This window comes from Bicyclus anynana, chromosome 6 (assembly GCF_947172395.1).
Source record: "Bicyclus anynana chromosome 6, ilBicAnyn1.1, whole genome shotgun sequence".
Classification (NCBI taxonomy): domain Eukaryota; kingdom Metazoa; phylum Arthropoda; class Insecta; order Lepidoptera; family Nymphalidae; genus Bicyclus; species Bicyclus anynana.
The window spans coordinates 4216719-4243107 of NC_069088.1; the positions used below are offsets into that span (position 1 = coordinate 4216719).

General features: G+C 42.0%; 1 protein-coding gene across 2 annotated transcripts; it reads left to right on the plus strand.

Moving 5' to 3' along the window:
* On the plus strand, nt 1-26035 carry LOC112048717 (exportin-5). Of its 2 annotated transcripts, none has more exons than XM_052882224.1 (22): nt 1-77; nt 316-373; nt 910-1058; nt 1847-2006; nt 2318-2536; nt 3301-3471; nt 3984-4148; nt 4810-4938; nt 5620-5862; nt 6523-6653; nt 7036-7177; nt 8409-8592; nt 9204-9367; nt 10354-10521; nt 11444-11657; nt 12476-12762; nt 13318-13546; nt 15000-15148; nt 17665-17820; nt 19086-19304; nt 19936-20109; nt 21557-26035. In XM_052882224.1, the coding sequence occupies exons 3-22, from the start codon at nt 928-930 to the stop codon at nt 21710-21712; spliced, it is 3591 nt and encodes a 1196-aa protein (XP_052738184.1). In that variant the 5' UTR covers nt 1-77; nt 316-373; nt 910-927; the 3' UTR covers nt 21713-26035. The 2 variants fall into 2 exon arrangements, with proteins under 2 accessions (XP_052738184.1, XP_052738185.1); XM_052882225.1 differs by having other exon boundaries at nt 24-77; nt 913-1058.
* Nucleotides 26036-26389: the final 354 nt, after the last annotated feature.

The following is a 26389-nucleotide window of genomic DNA, read 5'->3' on the forward strand; positions in this document are numbered from 1 at the left end:
TTAAAATTGATCAAGAAAAAAGAATACATTGTCTATGTCAATCAATTGTCAAACATTTTCCGATCTTGCTACACGAGGTATTTTTTGTTTTGAAATCGCATTTCATAGAATAATCTTGTAAAAGTGCAATGTAAAATTGAAAATATTTGATCGAGACATTAAGTTATCATTAAGTATAAAAATTAGATGCTAAAGTGTGTGACTTATTGCTTTATTAATTACATCAGCACGATTAACACCCGGTGCATACGAATTACGAATATGTTCATTTGGTATTAGAGTCATAAGCCTTGATTTTTTAAAATTTAATTACAGCAATGAACCGAGTAATATGAAGTGAAATATAATTTTGAATATAAGAACAGGAAGATAGGTATGTAATCAAATGTCGCTTAAGTGTACATACTCACTGCTCTCCACTTAAACTAACTCTTATTAAGTATTTCATCACACGAAAGCTTTTTGTTAGAGATGATACAAAAAGGCAACAATATGCATAATATAACCTAACTTGTTGTCTTGTTTAAAACAAATTTAATGGTAAATCTCAATACAGAAATAGTTTTTACAACAGTATTTAAGTTAGTGCTTATGCAGCAATCTTAACTGGTCGAAAATGATTGATTGTTGTGTACTCAATAAAGGTACACTTTATTCAATATTGAAATGGTTTGGAACATGATTTTGGGCACTTCTTTTTAAACTTTACAACTGTCCATTATAAATTATATATAAAAAAATAAACTAATACTGAATTAAAATTAAATACTAAATATCCAAACTACAAACAGACAAAGTTCATGATTCAAACGTGTTTGTAAACTGAAACTTCTTGAAATAGCAATTTTAATTTTGAATACTTAAACAAGGTATGGTGTCAAAAAAATTAAAGATTTTTTCATTTTAAAGCAGCAACTCCAAGCTACCATGAATGTTGGGGCGTTTGGAGAAAGGGAGGTAGCTCTCATTGCAGACGAGCTGAGCAATGCTGTGGAGTTGACACTCAATCCCACTGTTGCTCAGGAGGCAAGGAAACAAGCCTATACAGCCTGTGAGAGGTAAACTTGTTTTTTTTTAATAGTTACTAGACGACCTGGTTATTATAATAGTTTATGTACAGATAATTGTGCCTCTGAGTATATATTAAGGTTGTTAAGTTTCTCCTTAGCAGGTCTGATATAAAGTAAAAAATCACTGCCTAATTATTGCACTCTCCTGAGATGTTCAACATGCAGCATTAAGCCTTAAATCTATACTAATATTATAAAGCTGAAGAGTTTGTTTGTTTGTTTGATTGAACGTGCTAATCTCAGGAACTACTGGTCCGATTTGAAAAATTCTTTCTGTGTTGGATAGCCTATTTATCGAGGAAGGCTATAGGCTATATATTATCCCCGTATTCCTACGGGAACGAGAACCACGCGGGTAAAACCGCGCGGCGTCAGCTAGTGTACTTATATTTTCACCAGCAGTTATGTAGCTGCAATTTTAACAGCACTCATGTGCCTGTAATTTACAATCAGCACTCATGTGCCTGTAATTACTTCTGGCTGTAATTTTAACAGCACTCATGGATAGTCGGAATTATTTGAATTATTTTGTATGCAAACATAAATAGTTTTTATTTTTTAGTTTGAAATATATTAGTTATACAGTTCAGCTCCTATAGGTGGACTCCTTGAAGTTATGGGAAATACTCCTGAGCACCCTGTATAATGTACATGTATATTATTCTCTTGTTAAGTTTACTTTTGTTAATTAATTTGTAAAATTAATGGTTAATGTCATGATTGAAGAATATTTTTTTGCTCTATAATGTAGAAGCTGTAAGGTGAATTTGTTTCAGTTTCAAAGACAACTCACCATGGTGTGCCCAGGCTGGCTTGCTCCTAGCCAGTGGCGCCCATTACTCACCAGTAGTGAAACATTTTGGTCTGCAACTCATGGAACACACAGTCAAGTACAGATGGACTCACATCAGTCAAGCTGAAAAATTATTCATAAAGGTTCAGTTTTAATTTATATTCTTTACTAGCAGATTCCTGTGACTTCTTGCACATGAAATTCTGTTCTGAAATGAAATAAAAAGCATCATATAAGTTCCTCCATATCCTCCTCTATTGTACAGTGAAAGTCCTATTAAAATCAGTTTCCAATTCCAGAGCTTAGCCCTGACAAACAAACAGACAGAAAAAAAATTTAAAAGAGCTTGATTGTATCTTAGGGTCATGTAAATAAATATAAGCACTTGAGAAAACACAGTAGTTTATTATAAATTATATGAATAAAGAATAATGTTATTACTTTGTGATTACAGGAGAATGCAATGAAACTCCTTTACATGGGAGGCTGGGAGACCGGACACTTGAATGACGCACTAGCGCGAGTTATTGTTGAGATGATCAAACGAGAATGGCCGCAGCAATGGTCGACTTTACTCGCTGAACTTAGTGATGCTTGCAGCAGGGGCCACCTGCACACACAGATTGTGTTGCATGTGTTTCTGAGATTGGTGGAAGATGTTGCTACCTTGCAGGTAAGAATTAGATTTTTATTAAGATGTATATCAGTAAAACTAGAAAGCACAGTGTTGGTCAACCACTAGATCAGAGGTTCCCAAACTTTTTTTTCTCATTGATCAGATTCAAATTCAACTAGTTCTGGTGGTGGTGGTCCTCCTAAATTTCTATCCAAAACTCGACTAAATTGTGATTCGGATTAGGACCTATGAAAATTTTGTTGTAACTGTATCAACAGCCACCACATAGTAACAGCAAAACCCCCATTTTTATGTCACGTCAATGTAGATCAACAGCTGCCAAAGCTTTCTGTAGATCCCTGGGGTTTTTTGGAATTGCTGCACTATTTGGACTGAGGATGTCCTCAGTGCTTGCAAGTGTGTGCAGGTTGAATGGTGCAGTTGATGGTATATTTAACTGCCTCATTGGTCCAGTGGTTAGTCTATGTAGTACTGTGTTTCAGTCCTGGGTTGGACTGTGAAGTGATTGTGATGGAGAAAATTTTCTTTATTCTAAGAAATTGACAATGACAAATGTTACAGCAGTTGTTGACATTATTTAAAATGCAAGGATAGATAAAGGCGTGTGTTCTATGGATAGTCAGAATTATTTAAATTACTTTGTATGAAAACATAAAAAGTTGTTAGTTAAAAAAAATATTAGTTATGCAGTTTGTCTCCTATAAGTTGACTCATCAACACCTTGCAGTTATGGGAAATACGCCCGAGCTCCCTGTATATAGTTTTTTTAGTTTTCAATACAATAATTATGATCTTCACAGACATTAGAACAGCATCAACGGCGTAAGGACATCTACCAGGCGCTGACCAGCAACATGGCGGAGATATTCTCCTTCTTCATGCGGCTCATCGAGCTGCACGTTCAGGAGTTCAGAGAGAAAACTGCAGCTGGTGATTATGCGGCAGCAGCTAGTAACGGCAGGGTTGTGCAGGTGCAATACCTACATTTATTATGACAACCTCCGTGGCGCAGTGGTATGGGTGGTGGATTTAAAAGGCAGAGGTCCTGAGTTTGATCCCTGACTGGTTTCCTTTGACCCTGATTGAAGTTTTCTTAATTGATCCAGGTCAGGCTGGTGGGATTCTTTGGCTGAGGCCGCCCTATCAGTGTAGTAAGACATAAAGTCAAGCAATTTAGCATTCCGGTACGATGTTGTGTACAAACTGAAAGGGGTGTGGAAGGGGTTAGATTGCATCATCACTTACAATGAGGTGAGATTGTAGTCAAGGGCTAACTTGTATAGAATAAAAAAAAAGTGTAACACTACCAACTCCCTCTCAATGGGGCTCTGGGCTAAGTTATTTACTAGAATTCACTATAATTTATTGTGAATTGTGCTCTGAGGTTCATAATTACTAGCTAGTTAGCTAGCTACTTTTAGTAAATAATTAAATATGTGCTCGACTTCTGTTTCTACTGTAATCCCCAAATGTGTGTTTCCAGGTGGTGTTGCTAACACTGACAGGGTTTGTAGAGTGGGTGTCCACCAACCACGTGGTGACCAACAACGGCAGACTGCTGGAGATCCTCTGCATCTTGCTCAGCGATGACGCGTTCCAGCTGCCGGCCGCGGAATGTTTGCTTCAGATCGTTAACAGGAAAGGCTCTGTGAGTGTCTATGAATTTCAAGTATTCTCAGGGGGAATTTCAAGTATTCTCGGGGCTGAAGGAAGGACTCTCCTCCTCCTCCTCCTCTCAGAATGGAGGGGTTAGGCCAATAGTCCACCACGCTGGCCCAATGTGGAATGGCAGACTTCACACACCTAGAGAATTAGGAAAATTCTCTGGTTTCCTCATGATGTTTTTCCTTTACTATTTGAAACACGTGATATTTAATTTCTTAAAATGCACACAACTGTAAAGATGGAGGTGCATGCCCCGGATCGTATTCAAAACCACACCCTGAGACATTCAAAAAGTGGGAATTGGTTATCACCCTCTGATTCCCACTTTTTAACTTTTGCAGTATAGTAAGTTGTGGGTAGGCTGATAAAAATGTAACAGTTCTCTTTGACTACTTAATACACTGTCCTATGAACTCAACTGTTTTATTTATGAAATCACAGAAATATTACACATATTCCTTGCCTCTTCCAATCTCATCAATCCTTTCATACAGATTAGTCGGTTTACAGTATTCTTAACTTGGCCTTTATCGATTTTATTTTTGGATTTGGTCCAGAAATGTTTGCTTTGGCCTTCCCCTGGCAACATTTCCATTCAGTGTTGACTGTTATAATCTACATTTAACCAGATATTATAATTGCAGACGAAAGAGCGCAAACCGTTGATGATATTGTTCAGCGAGAACGCTATCTCGTACATCCACCGCGCGGCGCTGCAGAGCATCAGCGTGATCGATGAACCACACTACCTGTTCCTGAAGAAACTATCACAGGTCAGTTTGAAGTACTGAAGCACATGGTTAATTGTTTTTAAATCATCCACTTTTACAGTTGACAAAAACATGCGAGAGCAGCCGGAGAATGTACATCCTTTATTTATTTATTTATTTTTTGGTCCACCAGTGACTGTTACAGCATTTAAAAAATACAAACACAAGGCTCTGCACAATTAAATGAAGGTAGACACACACACACACACACATCATCATCGCTAACATAGCACTATAGTTCGTTTTATGTAGGATGGTGTGTGATTTTTTAATTTTTTGTTTATTTTAATTTAATTTGTATTTTTGCGTTTTATTTTAATTTAATTTGTAGTATTGTAAATAGTTTTTAATATTTTTTTTAATTCTTAGAATTAAGATATAAATTGTAGTTAGATAACATAAACTATGTATTATATTTTTTAAATATTGTAAACGTTGTGAAGATCTGTAATAAGTTGAACATTCACCATTGGGCACAATGTATGTAACAAATATGTATACACGATACAATGTTCTGCGGTTGGTCTTCCTAAATAAATAAATCATGAAAAACGGCTAAAACTCACGTATTATATGGTCGAAGTATGCCCGACTAGATTCGAAACGAAGGTTTAGCCGAAAGAAAAGCCGTTTAGAAAGTTTAGTTAAAATTCTAAAATATTTAATCTCTCTCTCGTTTCCCAGGTCCTGGCAGGCCTCGCGCAGCAACTCACGTCCCTGTGGAACTGCGCCACCAGCACGGAGAGCTGGCTGCCGCTGCTGCTGGAGAGCACGCTGCTGCTGACGGCGCACCCGTCGCTGACGCTGGCGCACGCCGCCAACTGCGTGTGGCTGGCCTTCCTCAAGCACGAGCAGATCTCCAAGCTGCCGCACGTGCTGGCCGTGGTGCCGCGCTGGCTGCAAGCTGCCGCGCCCAAGATACTCAAAGTGAGTGTTTACACTTGGATATTCATGTATGTTACGTCCAATATTCCTTAATTTCTTAACCCTACATCCAGTAGTAATTCCTTGTGAGCAAATGCCAAAGGGGCATGGAGCGTAGTTTTTTGAAACTAAAATTAAGGGACAGAGTTAAAAACGAAGTCATCGGGAAAAGAACCCAAGCTAAAGATGCTGCTCGACATGTTCTCCGCCTTAAATGGAAATGGGCAGGCCACATACAAAGAACATCAGACGATAGATGGTTATTTTACATCCAGTAGTAATTCGTTAACCCTACATCCAATAGTCACAAGTCCTGGACTTTGCTTGGTGTTTTTCTCTCTACCACGCGATGGACCCGGCATCTGCACGGTGAAGCCATGGAAGGCTAAGATATTCGTCTCGTAATTTTAGGCATTTTAAACCCCAATCTGGGGGAAAACTCCCTAGTGAGCTGAATCATCACCGTTATACGGTGTTATTATGAAGATCTGAAAACTCGACGTCGATATTGTGCCGGATACAAAAGTTACAAAGGTCAAAAGGTCACGAAAGTCAGTTTTTTAACAAATTTTTCATATCTTCATAATAACACCGTAATAACATCCCATAAACAAACTGCTCGGTTTCTGTTAGTGAATCAAATATATCAAAATATTATTCCAGGTAACGTATCCATCGTCTCGAGTGAACGGCGTCAACGACGCGGTGTCGTACGCGTGTATGGACTACGACAGCGAACAGGAGTTTGCTATATTCTTCAATCGCTTTAAAGCTGAGATATTAGACAGTTTCAGGTATGCATTTCAAATCTATAGCTAAATACTTATCACGAACTTTTTTAAAGCTTCAATTTATTTGTTATTTCAAAGTTGACTCATTTTCATTAGGGAAATGTTGCGCAATTTCATTAGGGAACTTATTTGCAATGTGTCAATGTGAATATCATTTATTTTTTATCCCAAATAAATAACAAATGAGGGTATATATTCTTTTACGGCCATATTTATAAACATAGATTAATATTTAAACCTCAATTTCATTCTTCCAAGTAAAGTGAACTTTAAGTGGTAGGCTTAAGATCCACTTTACTTTGAACAAAATTGAAGTTTAAATATTAATCCATGTGTATAAATATAGCCATTAGTGAGAAATAAACAGTGGTATATTATATCGCAGGTACTGCATGATCGCCGCGCCGCTGGTGACGTGGTCGTACGTGGAGCAGTGGACGCACACTGCGCTGGACAAGGTGGACTCGTGTCCGCCGCAGCTCGACGTCACGCACCCCTTGCACGTCGAGTGGGAGGCTCTGGCTCAGGTAAGAACAATAGCTTTCAACTTGACTGCCGCCAGCCCGCCGGGCGCCGGTCGAGCAAGGGAGATGTTGCACAGACTAAAAAGATCGGATGTCAAGGCACTTGAAGGTTTTTTTTGATGATATGTAGGCTTGTGCTTGACTACAATCATGGCTGATTGAAAGCAATGATGAGAAAACTATCTATCATCTAAGATGAAGCACGCTTCATTTTTTTCAGTGTGATCCGTGAATGGGGATGATGACTAGGTTTGAATATATTGATTTTTATGATACATTCGAGTAAATAAGGTCAATGTTAACTAATTTATACATAAAAAGCAAAGATTGTCTGGATATTTGCAAAATAAATAAGATTATAAAATTTCAAAATCTATTAAATTTTTTTTATCGTAATTAGATGAAAATTCATACAGTTTTAGCTTCCTTACATTAAATGTGACATTTTTCAATAAATGAACTATAAAAATAAACGCACAAATAACAAAGATATTAGTAATTTTGTTTGAACGCCCACAAACCTAACGATCAGCGAGCCAACGACGTCACTATATCGTGCCTTTTTGTATGGAGCGTTTTTCAGGGATCCGCGGCAGCGCCGCAAATCTGACCCTTTAAATCCCTGTAGCTCCGAAAGTAATGATCGCAGATACCCTGTTACTTTTACAAAATTGCTTTGCTATTAGTATACTCTTAATTTATATACAATTTAAAAAACTGTCATCATCCCTATTGGACGAAGTGCACACCTGGATGGTTAGTGGGTGAAAAGTGAATATAGAAGTGCGGAGAGCACGGAACCGCAAGTGACGCGAGAGTGCCATCTCATTGCATTGTGGGACAATCTGAAAAGTCTGCTAAGCACGCGGCTAAGCTTAACTATTACTGTCAGCCATGTATTCGGCCTTACCGATGTCCTCTAACGCAGTTATAGGCCAGGGCGTTTAAAAGGAGGGGTAGCTGAGACGAGTTCAGCTTTGAGAGCTCTCGCCATGCCATAGAAAGCTAGATCGAGCGAGATGTCTTAATTGCCCCATTGTCCGTCATTGAGGCAGCGCAGGCGACGCTTACACAGTCCCTAGATATTCCAGAGTAGGCTCGCATTTCGCATCTAAACTGGGTGTTCTTATGCGTTAATAAGTCCTGTAGGTCGTCCTATGCACGCCCTCTAAGGTATTATAGAGTTGTATAGATAAGACTTTAACAACGAATTGAATGTTTCTTTATTTTGTAGGTTCTCGACGTAGTGCTGTCTCGCTTGCTGCAAGCGGAGCCGCGGCCCAACGTGGCAGAGGGGCTGCGGCTGCTGCAGCGCTGCGTGGCCAGCGAGCCGCGCGCGCCGCTCATACTGTCTCTGTTGCTGTCCTTCATATCGGCGCTCTTCGTGTTCCTCAGCTGCGCTTACAGCCAACTTGCGGGTGAGATTATTGCATGCACTTGTATACCTAGTGATACAAAGATGGATGCCACAATATTTGCTTGGATGACTAATACATAATTTCAAATAGCGGCATGTTATTATGATTAACAATTGCTTGGCATTGTGTGGTTGATAAAATTTTGACTTTTTAAAACAAACAAATAAAGTAGGTAGGTACCATTCTTGTTTATTAATTTCTTGGAATTGGCATGTACCATTATTTGGTTGAATAAATAATGAATTGATTATGAAACACGGCTAAAACTTGCGTGATATTAGGTCGGGGTAAGCCCGACTAGTTTCGAACCCATACGGGGCCCTTAGGCACGATCCAAAACCTAAGGGCCCTGTGTGGGTTTGAAGCCGTGCCGGTTTAAGCCGTGTTTCAAAATCAATTGAAATAATTAATTGTTTCAAAGTTCTCTAAAAACGCCATCTACTGGTGGTTTAAAATAACGAACATTGTTTGACTGTGCCGGTAGATGGCAGCACGCATTTTAAAATCCTCGCCTGATTACACTTTTCGTATCGCATTCAGTAACTTACTCCCAAAGTCGAATGTGCATGAAGAAGTTTAGCTTCAGCTGATAGTGATGTATGGTGTGTCAGGGCCAGGCGTGGGGTCAGCGGGCGCGGAGCTGTTACCGCGCGTGTTGGACAAGATCTTCGCGGCGCTGCTGTACGAGGGCACGCCGCCCGAGGACCGCACCTCGCGGAACGTGAAGAACGTGCGCCGCCACGCCGCCGGCCTGCTCGTCAAGCTGAGCTCCAAGGTTGGTTACTGTCGGAGTAGAACGATGTTACATTAGTACGCGTTATTTATTATCAACTAGCGGACCCGGTCAAGCTTCGCTTTGACTTATTTGCACTTCTTCCCTATCCCTACCCTACACTACCCTACTCCTACCCCTGCTCTACACCTACCCTACCCTACCCTACCCCACCCTACCCATACCCTAACCCTACCATACCCCTACCCTACTTCTGAATCTATAGAATAAATCTTACAAATTGTTTTCGGAAATATAAACTTTAATTTACACAAAATAAATTTATGAACGCACGCGTAAATGTTAATCATTTGTCAGTATTTCTGAACGCACGTATAAATGTCATTACTTAAAGTATTTGACAGGAAGGACAACAAATGTTTGACAGGTACTAAACAAAGTAACATTTATGGAAAACTATTTATCGTTCATAATTAATTATTCGTCGAGTTTTCATTGTTTTTAAGATTTATTCTGCTATTCTTGGTGGAGACAAATCCAACAAATAAAAACCATGAAAATCGGTCCAGCAGGACTCGAGTTATAAGTGTTGTTACAAACCCGACTTTCTTTTATATATATAGATTATCGTTAATCTTCTTCGTCCTTTTGGGCCGTTTCCGCACTTGGCCATGTGATTGGCCGTTGGCCTGAGGCTTAAAAAATGCATTAAACACTGTTTTTAGCAAATATTAGGGAACTAAAACCAAGGATCGATTTCTTAGAAGTGAATGTTTTTAGATACAGCATTTTGTCGTGGAATGTCAAATTATAGCGTTGAGACGTCGCTGGCGAGTTTTTTTATATTATTGAGACTGGCTGGGTGCGTGCGTCGCCTTCATGCTCTTGCGTCGTCGTGCGTCATTCCAACGCATTGATCTGTTATGTCAACTGTTGTCGCAACACAACGCACTAATGACGCACCGCTCTTAGTACTGTAGTGAACACTATTGACCTAGATTATTATATGAATATAATTTGGCCCCCAGTACCCGCTGCTGCTGCTGCCCGTGTTCGGGCGGCTGCACGAGCTGTGCCAGACTGCGCTGGCGCGCTCCGACCTCAGCGCGCTGGAGAGCGTGACGCTGCAGGAGGCGCTGCTGCTCGTCTCCAACCACTTCTGCTGCTACGAGCGCCAGAGCGCGCTTGTCGCACAGGTACCTGGCTTCTTCCCTAAATCAAATCAAATCAAAAATCATTTATTTCAAGTAGGCTCAGTTTACAAGCACTTTTGACACGTCAGTTGACTATTTGTAAAGATTCTACCACCGGTTCGGAAGGCAGGTTCTGCTGAGAAGATACCGGCAAGAAACTCAACAGTTGCTCTTTTGAAAAAGTCATACAGTATTATAATTTACAATTGATAACAATTACTGTTTACATTTCTTATAGTTTTACTTCCTGTGTGAAGGTGGAAGCTGATCCTACCCTTCCCTACTCCCACCCTGCCCCTACACTACCCCTACCCTATTTTTTTTGGCGGCGGATCAAAAAAAAACAATGATGCACAGTTTATTTTAGTCACAAAAGTCTGCATGCCAATTTTTAGTTTTCTACCTTGGAAATTGTGAAATGCTTCATACAAACTAACACCTCCTATTTTAGGAAAGTGGGGGATTAGAAAAAGACAAAAGTAGCCTACGTCACTCTCCATCCTTTTAACTATCTCCACTAAAAAAAATCACGTCAATTCGTCGTTCTGTTTTGCCGTGAGAGATGGACAAACAAACAGACACACACACTTTCACATTTATAATATTAAGTATGGATACTGTGTATAGTGCCCGCTGCTGCTTAATAAATTCTGTAACTATCATTATGTTGTTGATGCCATTTTTTTTTTTATATGGGGGGATATTATCTTCCTTAGAGACATGCGACTACTTCTTGCTGGGCACTCCAGGGAACAGGCGTGTGCTAGGCCTTCTGAACTCATCCATCAGAAAACATAACAATTAAGATGATTAATTGGAGCCTCTCTCTGGCTTCTACTGGTTTGCGACATGCGATATATTATCTTGTGAAGACAAAATTACTCTAGTAATTAGTGTTGTTGTAAGTATCGGTGTCGGTGTCCAGGTGCTGGGCGACTGCCGTGCGCGCTGGGCGGCGCTGAGCCCGCACCTGCAGTCGGCGGCGGGGCTGGCGCGGCTGGTGGGGCTGGACGCGCCGCCCGACGACGACGACCTGGAGCGCACGCAGGCGCGCCGCACGCTGCTGCACGCGCTCACGCTCACGCTTGGCGTCGTCAAGCGCACACAAGTGCCCGCTGATCCGGACAAGGCGTCGCGCGGTAAGTCATCACCATCATTATCAATAAAGTGCTATACGCACGCTTGACGGGAGGGAGTTGGTGAATACGTTACTAAAAGTTTAATTGGGCTAGACTTTTAACATGCGTGCTGCCATCTATGGGCGTAGTGAAAGAGTGTTTGTTATTTAAACTACCAATAGATGGCGTTCTTAGATAACTTTGAAACAATCCCTTTTTGTACACTTGTCTGTCTGTCTGAGCTCATAGATGGCGCTTTGTTTTTATGCATGGGTTTAAAATATTTCTAAAGAAAGAATAGTGGGAGTATTGAATTGAATGCCTCCCACCAGTCAAACCTGGGCTAATTGAGAAAACCTCTGTCGAATCGAACTCAGTACCTCTCGTCTTGTAAACCATCGCGCATATAACTGCGCCACGGAGACCGCCTCTGGAAAGACCCCTGTGTGTTATAATGAATATCCTAGTTAAAACTATCTGAGCGGGGGCATAGGAGATGCGTTGCGGCGCCGCATCACAAAGATTTTATCGTATCAGCGGGCACACGAGCGGTGCGGCGCCGCAGTAGCGTTGGACAGTCTTTTAAAAAGTAATATTGTGACGCATAGACAACTGAGCGGTGCCGCTCCGACGTCGCAACGCATTCACCCCTCAACGCCTCGTCTCTGTGGTTGCAAGTCCGGTGCGGCGCTAGAGAGCATCGTATGACATGCCACAGATATTTCTATATAAGACGACGCAGCGACATCGCTCTGGCGCCGCAGCGCCGCCGCCTCTCTAACGCTGTTGATTACAAATAAAGAAATATCTGAAAAAAAAACCTTGTGCACGTCGTCAAGGCGGGTTCAGCGCCGGCGTGACGCCGTCCGGCAACCCGGTGTGGCGCAACCCGTGCGGCGCGCACGTGCTGCCGCTGTTCCCCGCCGCGCTGTCGCTGGCGCGCGCGCTGCACGAGCTGCACGCGCCCGCGGCGGCGGCGCTGCGGCACCCGGCGCACGCGCGCGCGCTGCAGCCGCCGCCCGCCGAGCGCCGCAACCTGCTGGGGCTGCGGGACGACGCGCCGCCCGCGCTCGCGCCCGCGCCGCACGACCGCATGCAGAACCTGCTGCACACCTTGCACGAGAACGTGAGTGTCGCAATGGCTACGTTCCACTTGGCGATCGAAACGTTCAAACCTACAACCTTTCCACGTGACCACTGCAGTTGTATTGGTCAGGGCGAACACATCACTTATGACGTCATTAATATCGCTCATGAAAGGCTATAAACTACCAATCTCTTGTAGTGGGTCTGCGCAGTCGTTTACCGTATATTTAATAATGTGTGGGTATTTTATATAATTATCACGTGACGTTTTTTTCTTTCACGAAATAATTGACATCATCAGTGACGTTTTCGCCCTGACCACAACAACCGCATTCATCTTGTAGTACAGCTAAAGTGTTTAGAGGGCCTAGTGGCAGTTTGATACTGTTACGGTCACGTAACGTAAACGCGAATTTCTAAGGAATTGAAACAGCGCCATCTAGTGACACTACTGCACAACTGTTTCAATTCCATATAAATTTGCGTTTACGTTAACGTTATGGTAACAGTATGAAAATATTGAAAACTCCCACTAGGCACACTGATCGCCAAAGCCTTAGTGTCTCAATGTGAAGAAGTCGTTTGCGGGTCGCAGGTGTGCGGGCTAGTGGGCGCGGCGGCGGCGTCGCTGGGCCGCGAGCTGTTCAGCGTGCCGGAGCTGGCGGCGGCGCTGGCGGCGGCGCTGCTGGCGGCGCCCGAGCGGCTGCCCGACCACTGGCTGCGGCGCGTGCTGCGCTCGGCGCTGCGCCCGCTGCTGCTGCACTGCCCGCCCGCGCACTACGCAGACGTGGCGCTGCCGCTCGTGCGCCACCTCGCGCCCGTCAGTGCGTATACGACCCTTTGCTACAGCTGTTCGCACCTGAACCTCTTTCGAAGCTAGCCGAGGCAAGCCGACATCGCACGAAGGGGGATAACGATTACTCGGCCATCATCAACTCAAGGCAATTTACAATTTGACGGCCTCCGTGGCGCAGTGGTATGCGCGGTGGATTTACAAGACGGAGGTCCTGGGTTCGATCCCCAGCTGGGCAGATTGAGATTTTCTTAATTTGTCCAGGTATGGCTGGTGGGAGGCTTCAGACGTGGCTAGTTACCACCCTACCGTCAAAAACGTGCCGCCAAGCGATTTAGCGTTCCGGTACGATGCCGTGTAGAAACCGAAAGGGGTGTGGATTTTCATCCTTCTAACAAGTTAGCCCGCTTCCATCTTAGACTGCATCATCACTTACCATCAGGTGAGATTTTAGTCAAGGGCTAACTTGTGAAGATTTAAAAAAAAAAAACAACAACTTTTACATTTGATTGCAAACCCACTTTTGAATTAACAAAACGTGAGCCATATCAGTGATAAATCAGGCAGCAGGTAGTAGTGGGTGAAATCTGTTTAAAAACTATCTGCTACTACTATATTAAGACAAGTTTATAATGTTTAATGTTAATGTTTTTTAATAATTTAATTTTTTACCAACTGGGTCGCTCAGTGTATTTAAGTAAACTAAACTGAGATTGTTTGACAATACGCTTTGCATCACAACTTTGTTGATTGGTACATATAAAACATTCTGTGTCATATCAACTATGAACATAGATGAATTAGAAAATGGAGATGCATCACACTCAAATTCACGAACTAAATTGTCTGTCGTTTTTTGAGGGGGACGAACGAGGTAAACTCACACATCGGAAATATTTAACACCATTAAAAATATTCTATGTCCATACACTACACACAACTATAAGTTTGACTCGCAATACACACACGCGTAATTTTTACACAGACTAACAAACACATCGCTTTGACTATCCACAGAATATATACCTAGAATATTCGATTACTTGATCGATTTTTTGCTGTTCCGTCAAAAGAATCGATTCTTTTTAGAAATTGTTTTTATTACAAATTTGATAAAATTAAAGTTTAAATACTTTCAAATGAAACGTTACTCCATCTTTTACTAAACTTCAAGTTTTTGGCCGTTTTTTATGCCATCTAACTACACAAACCGGCATTTTTAGGGAGCTCTTTACACGACGAAAACGATTACAACAATGAAACATAGATTCTATAGCAACAGTTTTTATAAACGCGTTAGATCATAGATTTTTGATCTTTGCCACAGGGGTAACGGTTAGCGAGGCAGGTCCTGTTATTTAAATGGTCTAAGACTATGAAATACCTTTCTAAAAACTATCAAGTTAGAGCAATGACCAGTACGACCTGCCCCTGACTCGCCATCAAGGGCAAGTCATGTGTTGACGTGCACTGTCTTGTTGCAGTGCTGGTCCACTTGAACGACCGCTGGGAGTACGTGACGTCACTGTACGAGTCTGGCAAGCTGGAGGAGGAGGGCGGCAGTGAGTCTCAGGAGGTGCTCGAGGACATGCTGGTCAGGCACCTCACCAGGGAACATCTCGACTTGTTAAAGGTATTGTAACTATAGACAGACCACATCAGACTGTCCAAAAATTTTATGTATACACTTTAGTCCTTCTAGACTACAAGCCCTTGAACAAAAATTACATGTGAAATGAACCAACGTGAATAACGCTTAGAAGGCTGTTACTATATCAGAAAATATCAATCGGATCAAATCCAGAAAAGCGCCAGGACCTGATGAAATTGCGCCAGAAATAGTTAAATTAGCAAGTAAGGTGATTCCCGATCAATTGAGAGACGTCATGAATGGTATTTTCCAAAGTGGAGAGTTTCCAGATATATGGAAAACTGCTAGACTAATCCTCCTACGGAAACATAACAAGTCAGCAGATGAACCATCAGGGTATAGGCCTCTCTGTCTTCTGGACTGCTATGGAAAGCTATTGGAGAGGATACTGCTAAATCGAATAGAGCAATTGCTACCAAAGCATGGTGGATTAGCGAAGGACCAATTTGGGTTTAGAAGGGGCCGGTCAACATTAGACGCCATCGAAAGAGTAAAAGCCATAGCGCTAGCGGCAAAGCAAGGATCGCAACGTACCAGAAAGCTCTGCACACTTGTTGCCCTAGACGTAAGAAATGCTTTTAACTCCGCCCCATGGATCCTAATACTGGAGGAATTTAAGAGGCGAAAATTCCCAGATTACGTTATCAACCTCATAAGCAGCTACTTGAATCAAAGAAGCATCATAATAACGGACGCTGCAGGATCATCAGAGACGATCCGGGTGACAAGTGGAGTTCCCCAGGGCTCTATTCTTGGACCAACGCTGTGGAACATATTGCATGATGGAGTCTTCAAATTAGATCTCGGCGATGAGGCACGTCTAGTGGGTTTCGCGGATGACTTGGCTTTGGTTGTAGCCGCCAGAACTGATCAACTACTGATGAAAAGGACCAACAGGGCACTGGACATAATCAACAAGTGGATGATCGGGAAGCATCTAAAACTGGCACCGGAAAAGACCGAAGCCATAATGCTAAGTGGCAGGAAAAGGCATGGCCCACTCACTTTTAACATAGATGGGGTAGAAATAAAACCATGTGACAAACTCAGATACCTCGGAGTATGGCTAGATAGAAGCCTGAGGTTTGACAAACATGTGGTGCAAACAGCTGAGAAGGCAGAAAAGCTAGCGGCAGCCCTTACCCAGTTAATGCCCAGAAAAGGCGGACCAAGAGCCAGCAAAAGACGGCTCCTCGCATCAGTGGCACACTCTGTCATGCTGTATGGGGCACCTGTTTGGAGCCAAGCACTTCAAGTGACTAAATATAATAATGTGCTTGGTAGAACGCAGCGACGCCTGGCTATCCGTATATGTGGAGCATACAGAACAGTATCTAAAGAAGCTGTGCTAGTGATAGCAGGATTGATACCTATCGACAAATTAGCTACAGAAAGAGCAAGGCTATACAAAAGGGAGGCCAAAAGAACTCCAAAGGAGGAGAGACAAAGGACACTCCAAGAATGGTCAACAGAATGGCTTGAAAGTGGGAAAGGGCAATGGACCAGGGATTTGATTCAAGACTTAGTGAAATGGGTTGAACGAAAACATGGAGAGGTGGATAAGCTGATAACACAAGCATTAACCGGACATGGAGTATTTAATACTTACTTGCACGCGATAGGCAAAGCAAACAGTGAATGTTGCACATATTGCGGAGAAGTAGATACGCCCAACCACGCAATCTTTGAGTGCATGGAGTTCGAAGGGGAAAGGAGTAACGCACGCCAAGGCGGTGAACCTCTGACCAAAGCAAACTTAGTGCCATATATGTTGAAGAACAAGGAAGCCTGGGCTAACGGGGCGAAAATGCTGCATTACATTATGGGACGACGCGTGAGAGACGAATGGGATCGCCAGAAAGCAAATATCGAAGCGTGATAGACCACCCCCTTCCTGAAGTAATGCACGTAAACTGCGGTACCAGGAAGGAAAGGAGGAGATAAGAAGGAAAAAAAAAAATATCAGTAAATAACTCTGAGCACTATGCCGTCATTTCTGAGCGGTACAGGTGAGTACGCGAGTGAAGAGTAAGGCTTGCGACCCTTATATTTCGACTCCTGCGCTGGAAAAATGTATGGCGTTTTCGGGTAAAGTATCTGTATATGTGTACAAAAGGAATTGTACAAATATCGTACAGTAATAAATGACCTATTTTGCTTCTGCAATTGTCGACGAATTAAAATTAGTTCCGACTTCCAGCACCACCATTTAATAGATGATTAAATGGTGGTGCTGGAAGCATTAATAATTAGTCGTAATTCATCATTTGTACCTGAGAAACTCCATTCATTCGCGTACTCACCACTGTACCGCTCAGAAATGACGGCATAGTGCTCAGTTATTTTCTGATATAGTAACAGCCTTCTAAGCGTTGTTCACGTTGGTTTATTTCACAGGTAACTTTTGTTGAAGGGCTTGTAGTCTATTCAGTAAAAGACGTTTTACCAGCATGATATTCAGCAGTATTGTGATAATTTTTTTGCCCGTTTGTTTATAGGTGTCTCTGGTAGAAGGTGGGGTCAGCACAGAGCCGTCCACTGACATGGACGACGAGACTCCACCAACCAACCCGGGCCGAGCGCCTGAACAAGTGTCGGAGCTGGGGGCTATTATACTGGCCGACCCCGTCGCTGGCCCGGCTGTACTACACACTGTGAGTGTACATTTGTTTGTCTCTGGTAGAGGGTGGGGTCAATGCACATGGACGACGAGACTCGCCTCGCCTCGCTACACTACTCGGCTATTTTGCGGGACTTCGTCGTAATGTTGGAAAGAGTATTGCACTTTTAAAATTATTATTAGCTAACGAAATGGCTAATTTTGACATAAAACTTCTTTACACGAGTAAGCTGTTGAATGTGTTACGGAAAATGCAAGGCGCTCTTAACCTCTACTATTTTTTAAGTTTCTCACTATTATTTATTGCTTTATTTTATTTTTGAAAGAAATTTTATTTTAGTCGTGTGGTCTAAAGCAAACTCGTTTTTTAGGTTAAGAAAGATTGTTTTCGCGAGTATCTTATATGTATGTATGTAATATTCTTTACTACCTCATATCTTCCAAACCGCTGAACGGATTTACTTGTCTCTTAATAACCCAAGTGTTTTTAGATAGGTGAAGTTAAAATCAACATGACGACTGTGTGACGCTATAGAATCGAGGTGACGAAAAAAATATTTTTTTCGAATATTGCGATATGGGTATTAAATTCAAGGGCTCATCAAGAGAATTTCAAAATGATATATCATGGCCATATTTAAAAAAGCTACAATTATAAAAACGTTATTTATTAATCACTATACAACATGCGCCAGGTGGATGACTAGGTGCGAGCAGGTTAGGCAGTCGGGTTGTTTTATTTTTTGAAGTGAAACTTCTTTAGGCGCATGAGGGTAAAATTTTTACAGCTGTAACGTCACGCCGGTATGCAACGGAAGTGTCGAAAAAGAGAGAGAGAGAGCGATCGAGACCGATTGAGAGAGAGTAAGACAGGGCGAACGTAGCATGAAGCAACTAGCCGTGGAGTGAGAGTAGGGAGCAAGCAAGTGAGAAAGATTGAGAGAAAAAGTGAGACAGAGCGAACTTCGTATCACGCACAGTGCTATGGAGTGAGAAGTGGGAGAGAGCTATAGTGAGAAAGATTGAACGAGAGATAAAAATCGCGCAATGTAAATATTAAAGAAATAAATTGAAAAAATAAAATTTATAATTTACATTAGTTTTTTATATATTAATGATAATTAAATTCCTAACCTATCGTCCTTTTTCCCTTCCTCTCAGTCTCGGAAATCTAAAGTTTTAGATTTGTATAAATATAAACAAGATTTATAAATTAGTTCACCAAAGAAGTTTCATTTCTGACATGTGTACTTTGTACGCACGCATTTTTTTTTTTAATTATTGTTTTAATTTGACTAGATCCTTCGCGCACTGACGTGGAACGACTCGACATCGTCGCTGCGCGCGTGCGCGCTGGCGCTGCCTGCGCTGCGGGCGGCGCTGGGCGCGGGCGAGGCGGGCGGCGCGGCGCTGGGCGCGGGCGAGGCGGCGGGCGCGCTGGCGGCCGTGCTGCACGCGCTGCGGCTGCACGGCCAGCACGAGGCCAACCAGGCGGCGTTGCTGGCGCTCGCTGTGCAGGTACGTCATTGTTTTGTTGCTCTATGAAACTACAGACTCAATACCTAGACGCGTTCTAAAAAAAAATTTCGCGGCTCCAGAAACAAACAGGCACCACGTTTTGTGGGAATGTCCTCTTTACGAGGACTTACGGCTCGAGATGCTGAACGGAATCGAGCGCGCGGAGGCGGGGTCGGTGTACTACATGGACCTCGTCTCGTCGGAGGCAAACTTCCATCGACTACGGGAGTCCGCGCACCGGTGGCACCAGAGGCGACGTGACACTCACTCACTCAGCGGGCGATGGAGCGAGCTATGCTTGAGGTTTCTCTGCGTGATCGAATCAGAAATGAGGAGATACGCAGACGAACTAAAGTCACTGATATAGCTCAGCGAAGCTGAAGTGGCAATGGGCAGGCCACATAGTTCTAAGCCGATGGGCGTTGGGGTCCCAAGGTGGCGACCCCCACCGGAAAGCGCAGTGTTGGTCGACCCCCCACTAGGTGGACCGAATACATCAAGCGGGTTGCAGGGAGCCGCTGGATGCTGGCGGCTCGAGACCGTTTTGTTTGGAAGTCCATGCAAGGGGCCTATGTCCAGCAGTGGACGTCCATCGGCTGATAATAATGATGACGATGAGTGTATTGCGCAGGCGTACGAGGCGCTGCGGCCGCGGTTCCCGAGCGTGGCGGGCGTGCTGCGCGCCATCCCCGACGTGGACGCGCACGACCTGCAGCGGCTCGACGAGAAGCTGGCCGCGCACTCCGCCAAGCCCGCCAAGATCGACAAGAGCAAGCGCGACCTCTTCAAGAAGATCACCTCCAGGGTAACTACTCACTCTACTCACTTTTTTCTCACTCTCTCTTCTCCCCCCCCCCCCCCCCCCTAGGTCCTTTTTGACGTCGTCATCACATTTGATAAATTACCTCACACGAATTTTGTGATTTGTAAACCCCCTCTCTTAAAATATTTTTGAAACCATAACGAATTGAAAAGAAATACAATACGCCAACGTTTACATATATTGAGAACCGTGATAGCCCAGTGGATGTGACATCTGCCTTCGATACAGAGAGCCCTAGGGCTGAATCCGGCCCAGGGCATACTCCTCCAAGTTCTAAGTGATCTCATTCTGAGAGTAGACTCGTGCACAACAGTGAACCGAATACGGGATGTTAATGATGATCCTACAATATACTAAACGTAAACGTAACAAACATCCATACCATATTTTAATTATAAGTATGACAGGGAACAGACTAAATTCCACTTCAGATAACGGGGAAGCCGTAGGCTCTGAGCAGGTTTTCAGCTTTACGTGTCAAGAATGGCAGATACACAAAGTAACACTATCGATCATTACCGGAACGACCGCTTAACTTACTAATACAGTTCTACCCTCTAACTACAATATTAACCAAGTACAGCGCTGATACTATTAAATGTAAACCAGGATTAACTATCATAGAGCAGGTAGTCAAGTACGAGCGGATTACGGCAACCGCTAGTAGCAGGGTTAAAGACGTCTTTTACAGCTAGCCAATACTCCCCTTCCCCGCTCATGTTGCTTCCCAACCAAGTTACTAACAATGCAATACTTGAGAGCTACGGCGCGCTCTCTCCGAGATCGTATACTGACAAATGCCCAAAGACAAACAACTGACAGATAAACGACACGTACTTTGACGTTTCTAACAGATATCGCTATCAACTTAGTTACTCTAATTAATGTAAGATGGCGTTATTATTATCTAACTCTCCGACGAGTACATTACTGTTGCCCTTTGTTTTTTTGACGGCCTCCGTGGCGCAGTGGTATGCGCGGTGGATTTACAAGATGAAGGTCCTGGGTTCGATCCCCGGCTGGGCAGCTTGAGATTTTCTTAATTTGTCCAGGTCAGGCTGGTGGGAGGCTTCAGCCGTGGCTAATTACCACCCTACCGGCAAAGACGTACCGCCAAGCGATTTAGCGTTCCGGTACGATGCCGTGTAGAAACCGCAAGAGGTGTGGATTTTCATCCTCTTCCTAACAAGTTAGCCCGCTTCCATCTTAGGCTGTATCATCACTTACCATCAGGTGAGATTGTAGTCAAGAGCTAACTTTTAAAGAATAAAAAAAAAACGAAAGGGGTGTGGATTTTCATCCTCTTCCTAACAAGTTAGCCCGCTTCCATCTTAGACTGCATCATCACTTACCATCAGGTGAGATTGTAGTCAACGGCTAACTTTTAAAGAATAAAAAAAAAAATAATATAGCCCTACTCTGTACACAGTTGATTGGACGGAACGTGGGCCAGTTATTCAAGAAGGAGGTGTTCATACTGGACCTGCCCACCATGCACGCACCGAAAGACAAGCCACGCAGCGCGCTAGACGCGGCCGAAGGCGCCGGACTAGAGAAACTTTTCAATGCCAACGCGCCCACATAGCGGCGGTGAGGCCTACACTATTAGATATTAAATTAATTAATTAATTATATCTTGGTCTGTTATACTATTTTTTTCCTATTTGACTGATTTGAAATCTAAGGGTAGCCAGGACTCCTAATGCTGATTCCACATACTTGGCACTGACAAACTCCAAACATCAAATGTTTGGCTTGATACGATACACGCTCGCAAGAGGTTTTGTGTTGGCTACATTTGGCTTAATTATTTTTGTGATATAATCAAAAAATAAGTGATAAAACAAAAAAGTAAGGAAACTAAAAATATGGCATTAAAATTCATCTTCATTGTCAGCAGTGGCGTGCACTTCATAGATGCAAAAATGCATTAAGCACTGCCTATCCTAAGGACTCAATACAAACCTATGTTGGACCACAGAATACATACTCGAACAAGGAATTTTGACATTATTACTAATAGTGCATACCCTAGTTAAAATCCTTATGCACGCCACTACTAGTGAGTCATTTTCACAAAAGAAGAGTGTACATAATCGACACAAGTGCTTACGACATATAAACATGTCGAAGCGTTGGCGGAAAATTATTATGATTTTGACATAAAACCCACTGACTCGATCAAATACCGATTTGACCGAGTTAGTCGAGTCGCGAAATCCCGATTTCGGGATTGCAAGCACATAACAGTAACTATCCAAATGTGGAAACCGAACCCGCGGCCCTGGATGCAGAAGGCACAACTTATAGCTTGGCAAGTTCGTTGATGACACTCCAATGATATGCGGGTGACGGAGGGGAAGGACTGCGCGGGTATCAAGTCGTGCGCGCGGGGCATCGCTACCCCCCTCCCGGCACCCGCGGACCATTTGAGTGTTACGAAAGAATTTGCCAAACTATATATACTAGATAGACCACTACGACATTTTACTGTCAAAAAGGTTGACTTACCTTGGTAAGGCGGATTCAGTTTACTTCTTGCGCTAATTTATAAACAATCAAGTTATTTAAAAAAAATACAATACGAGTGTGCTGTAGTCCACACGACTGAAATAAGACTTCTTTATCTCAATCTATATCTATCTATATAGAAATAAAGAAAATGTGTGCGCGCACTTCTCTCTCTTGCTCCGACAGTACATATGAAACTGTCTCTCTTTTTATCTCCACTAACATCCATCTCGCTCTCAACGTCCGTTCGCTTCGACCGATCACGATATTCGCAACGCACTCATAACGTATTCACCAGCTTCCTCTCCAACAAGCGTGTGTAAAGTAGTTTTACTTCAAAAACAATTTGTTGATTGATCAGAGCGTAAGTAAAGCCTAAGTTATTAAAAATATCGCATGAGCAGCGACAGATATGGCGAGTGAGAGAAGCGAGTGAGGAGCGGAAGGCATATTCTTTATTCATTACAAAGCGCGTTTACACCCATATATTGCGCGGGTGATCATTCGGTTTCGTAGACTGATAAAGTAATAGACGAACAAATGGCATATGTCGCATTCCCACAAAAAAAAGTACAATGATAAACGATTGTCATATAAGTAATATATTATATGATTTTATAAAAAAAATGCAAAATAAATACAGTGTGACGACGTGCACCCTTAACTTGTTGCAAATTTTAAGTAACCAGTTAGGTTAAAATAATATATTGATGAAAAGTGTTATGTAGTTTGTTGTAATATGAAAATCGAATATATTTGGATTGACTATGTAATGTTAATCAGTAGTCTATTTCTTTCTCGGTCTGCGCTGGGTCTATATTATTTAAATCACAAACTTATCTGGCCTGGTGATGGTGTTGCTATTATCGCGATTTTAGTTGGTTTTTTTAAAATGGCGACCGGCATTACGTTAGAATGCGCGCACGATAAGTTTGCGCGTGGCCAAATGCGGAACTAATCAAAAGTGTCTATCTCTATTTATCTCATGGCGGGTAAAAGAGATCCATAACGCTGGCAACTTCTAGTTCTAGTTATGGCCTCCGATCAGATAAGTTTGTAGCACTATAGGTCCTAAGCTACATTCGATAACATGACATTAGAAAATCAAAGTGATATTTACGATGGTATTGATATTAACAATAGTTTAAAAACTTACTCTATAACTTCCTTTGTATAATATTAGGCTAGGTAAACATGCAGTCGTTGAATATAAATAAAATAGTATAATGGATTATTATAAAAAAAAGTGGAACCATGCGAACGTGATTTTTTTTATTTTTATATTTATCTGTAACCAAGAGTATATGAATTTTACGCTTTACCGAGTGTCGGTAATGCGTATGACTGATAAGTAATATTAAATTAATGGAATAAATTAGTTAATTAAACGATTTGATCATCAAACTTTTTAATACAATTTTTTAATTTGTTTTTTTTTATGTTAAAACCATTTCAAATGTTGCATCATGTTTTTACATTGCCCAATAAGAATACACATATAGATATGTAGAGACATTTGAAGGCTATGTAAAAAAATATGTGATTTTTTGTATATTACGGATACATTTTTGTATGTATATTAGATTGACCAGAAATATAATAATTCTATGTTATTATCCTATGTTGCATTAAAAAAGGAACTATTTCTTCTGTTCGCATAGACTGCTAAAATTAACTTATACTCTCAATTCAAGCTTTTTTTTCATGTCAGGAAATATTTTACCTGACACCTCAATGACGTCACGTCTCTTATGTGAATGACATAAGCACTAAACTGATTAAAAATGTCAGCTTGTATTGTTTCATAGGTTGCCGCATACAGTCAATAATATGGGCTATATTAGGGTAATGTGGATGAGAGTAAAGGAAGGAGTTAATACTTGTAGTGGTTTTTAGCTTTGTCCATAAAGTTTAATGCCCAAAGAATGACCACTAGGCTAACTATGGACCTTATTAGAATACTCAAAGTCACACAGCGGGCGATGGAGCTATGCTTGGAGGTTCTCTGCGTGATCGAATCAAAAGTGAGGAGATCTGCAGACGAACCAAAGTCACTGACATAGCTCAGCGAGTCGCGAAGCTGAAGAGGCAACGGGCAGGCCACATAGTTCGAAGAGCCGATGGACGTTAGGGTCCCAAGCTGCTGGAATGGCGACCCCGCACCGAAAAGCGCAATGTTGGTCGACCCCCCACTAGGTGGATCGAGGACATCAAATGGGTTGCAGGGAGCCGCTGGTTACTGGTTCGAGACCGTTATGTTTACAAGTCCATGCAAGAGGCCTATGTCCAGCAGTAGACTTCCATCGGCTGATGATGACTGCAGTGGTGCGAGTTTTGACAAGTTTATCTTACATAGTCGTACCATCAATATTATTGAGAATACTTGTACCATCAAAACTATTGAGTATACTGGTACCATTAATATTATTGTCAAAAATTATTGAGTATATGCGGGCACCCATTGTTAATACCTAAACCCAATATTGAAGCTTGCCAGCTAAAATTAATTTACCTATTAATATTATGTATTACTATTCAATTCATTTAATGTACTGTTTTATACTGATAAATTGTTTTTATATTCAATTATTTTTTTTTGTTGTAATGTAGTAACAGAAATGTTTATTTTTTCACCTATTTGTTTTATGTCATTTGTGTGTTAGTTTTATAATTTTCTCAAGCTATGCGATATTGATGAAATAAACTGTTGTTTTGGCACAAACAAATGCCTTAATAAATAAATATTTGGACTAGAGGCGGATTTACCAGTTGGCTAAGTAGGCTGCAGCCTAGGCCGGCAGTTTACTGACAGATAAAATGTAAAAAATAAAATTGCGATCGAATAGTGTTAATATTTGCGTAAAAAAAAGTAGTGTCGTATTTTAGAGGGGCGGCAAAAATTTAATAGCCTATTGGCGGCATATTTGTAAATCCGCCACTGATTTGGACAATACACACATGTAATCTGGCAAAATCGTTGATAACACTCCCATGATATGCGGGCGATAGGGGGCAAGACTGCGCTGATGTGAAATCGTGACGAAAGTGGGAAGTGACGTGGATCAGTCGTGGGGTTTTCATTCATCGCTACACGCCCTCCGGCCCACACGGAACATCGGGAGTGTTACGAACGAAGTTGCCAAGCTATTGCTATTCATCTTCAAAATAAGCGTTAGCTTGTTGTAGCCGACAAAGAGAAGAGTATAATTATTATGTATAATGTATAATTGAAATGTAGTGAATGGTTTTCGCTTGTCGTATAACCACAGCTTCGGCTGGTCACGCTCGCGTGGAGTCCTCCGCGGTATACGCGCTAGCCATAAACAACTCGCAATGTAAAACATTCTTCTGTGAATAATCGTTAATATTATGTTATTAAATTATATTATAGAGTAAACGAGCACCTTTTATTTTCCTTTTACAAATATTTTGTTCTTTTTAATGACTACCTGAAGTAAGAATTGGATGTTTTTCATTTGTCACTAATACTAGACAGAGGTACGAGTAAAGTTTGTGTAGAGGGTATTTCTGGATCTACTGGACCGATTTTGAAAATTCTTTTATCGATAGAAAACCACATTATTTGTGATTGTTATAGGCTAATTTTGGCAGACTCGAAATAAGAAAAGCCAATGTCAAACAAATTATTCATAACATTTGTCAGGAAAACTCAATTAACAAACTGTAACCAAAATAAGACCCTAGAATGGCAGAGAATGACCTTGAGTGGAGTCACGCACTTGTAAATAAT

Bases quoted from the DNA above. Each gene is read 5' to 3' on its own strand.
- LOC112048717 (XM_052882224.1), top strand. From the start codon at position 928: ATGAATGTTGGGGCGTTTGGAGAAAGGGAGGTAGCTCTCATTGCAGAC. The intron at 10,522-11,443 runs GTACCTGGCTTC...GTCGGTGTCCAG, and splicing joins AGAGCGCGCTTGTCGCACAG to GTGCTGGGCGACTGCCGTGC. The intron at 11,658-12,475 runs GTAAGTCATCAC...CACGTCGTCAAG, and splicing joins TCCGGACAAGGCGTCGCGCG to GCGGGTTCAGCGCCGGCGTG.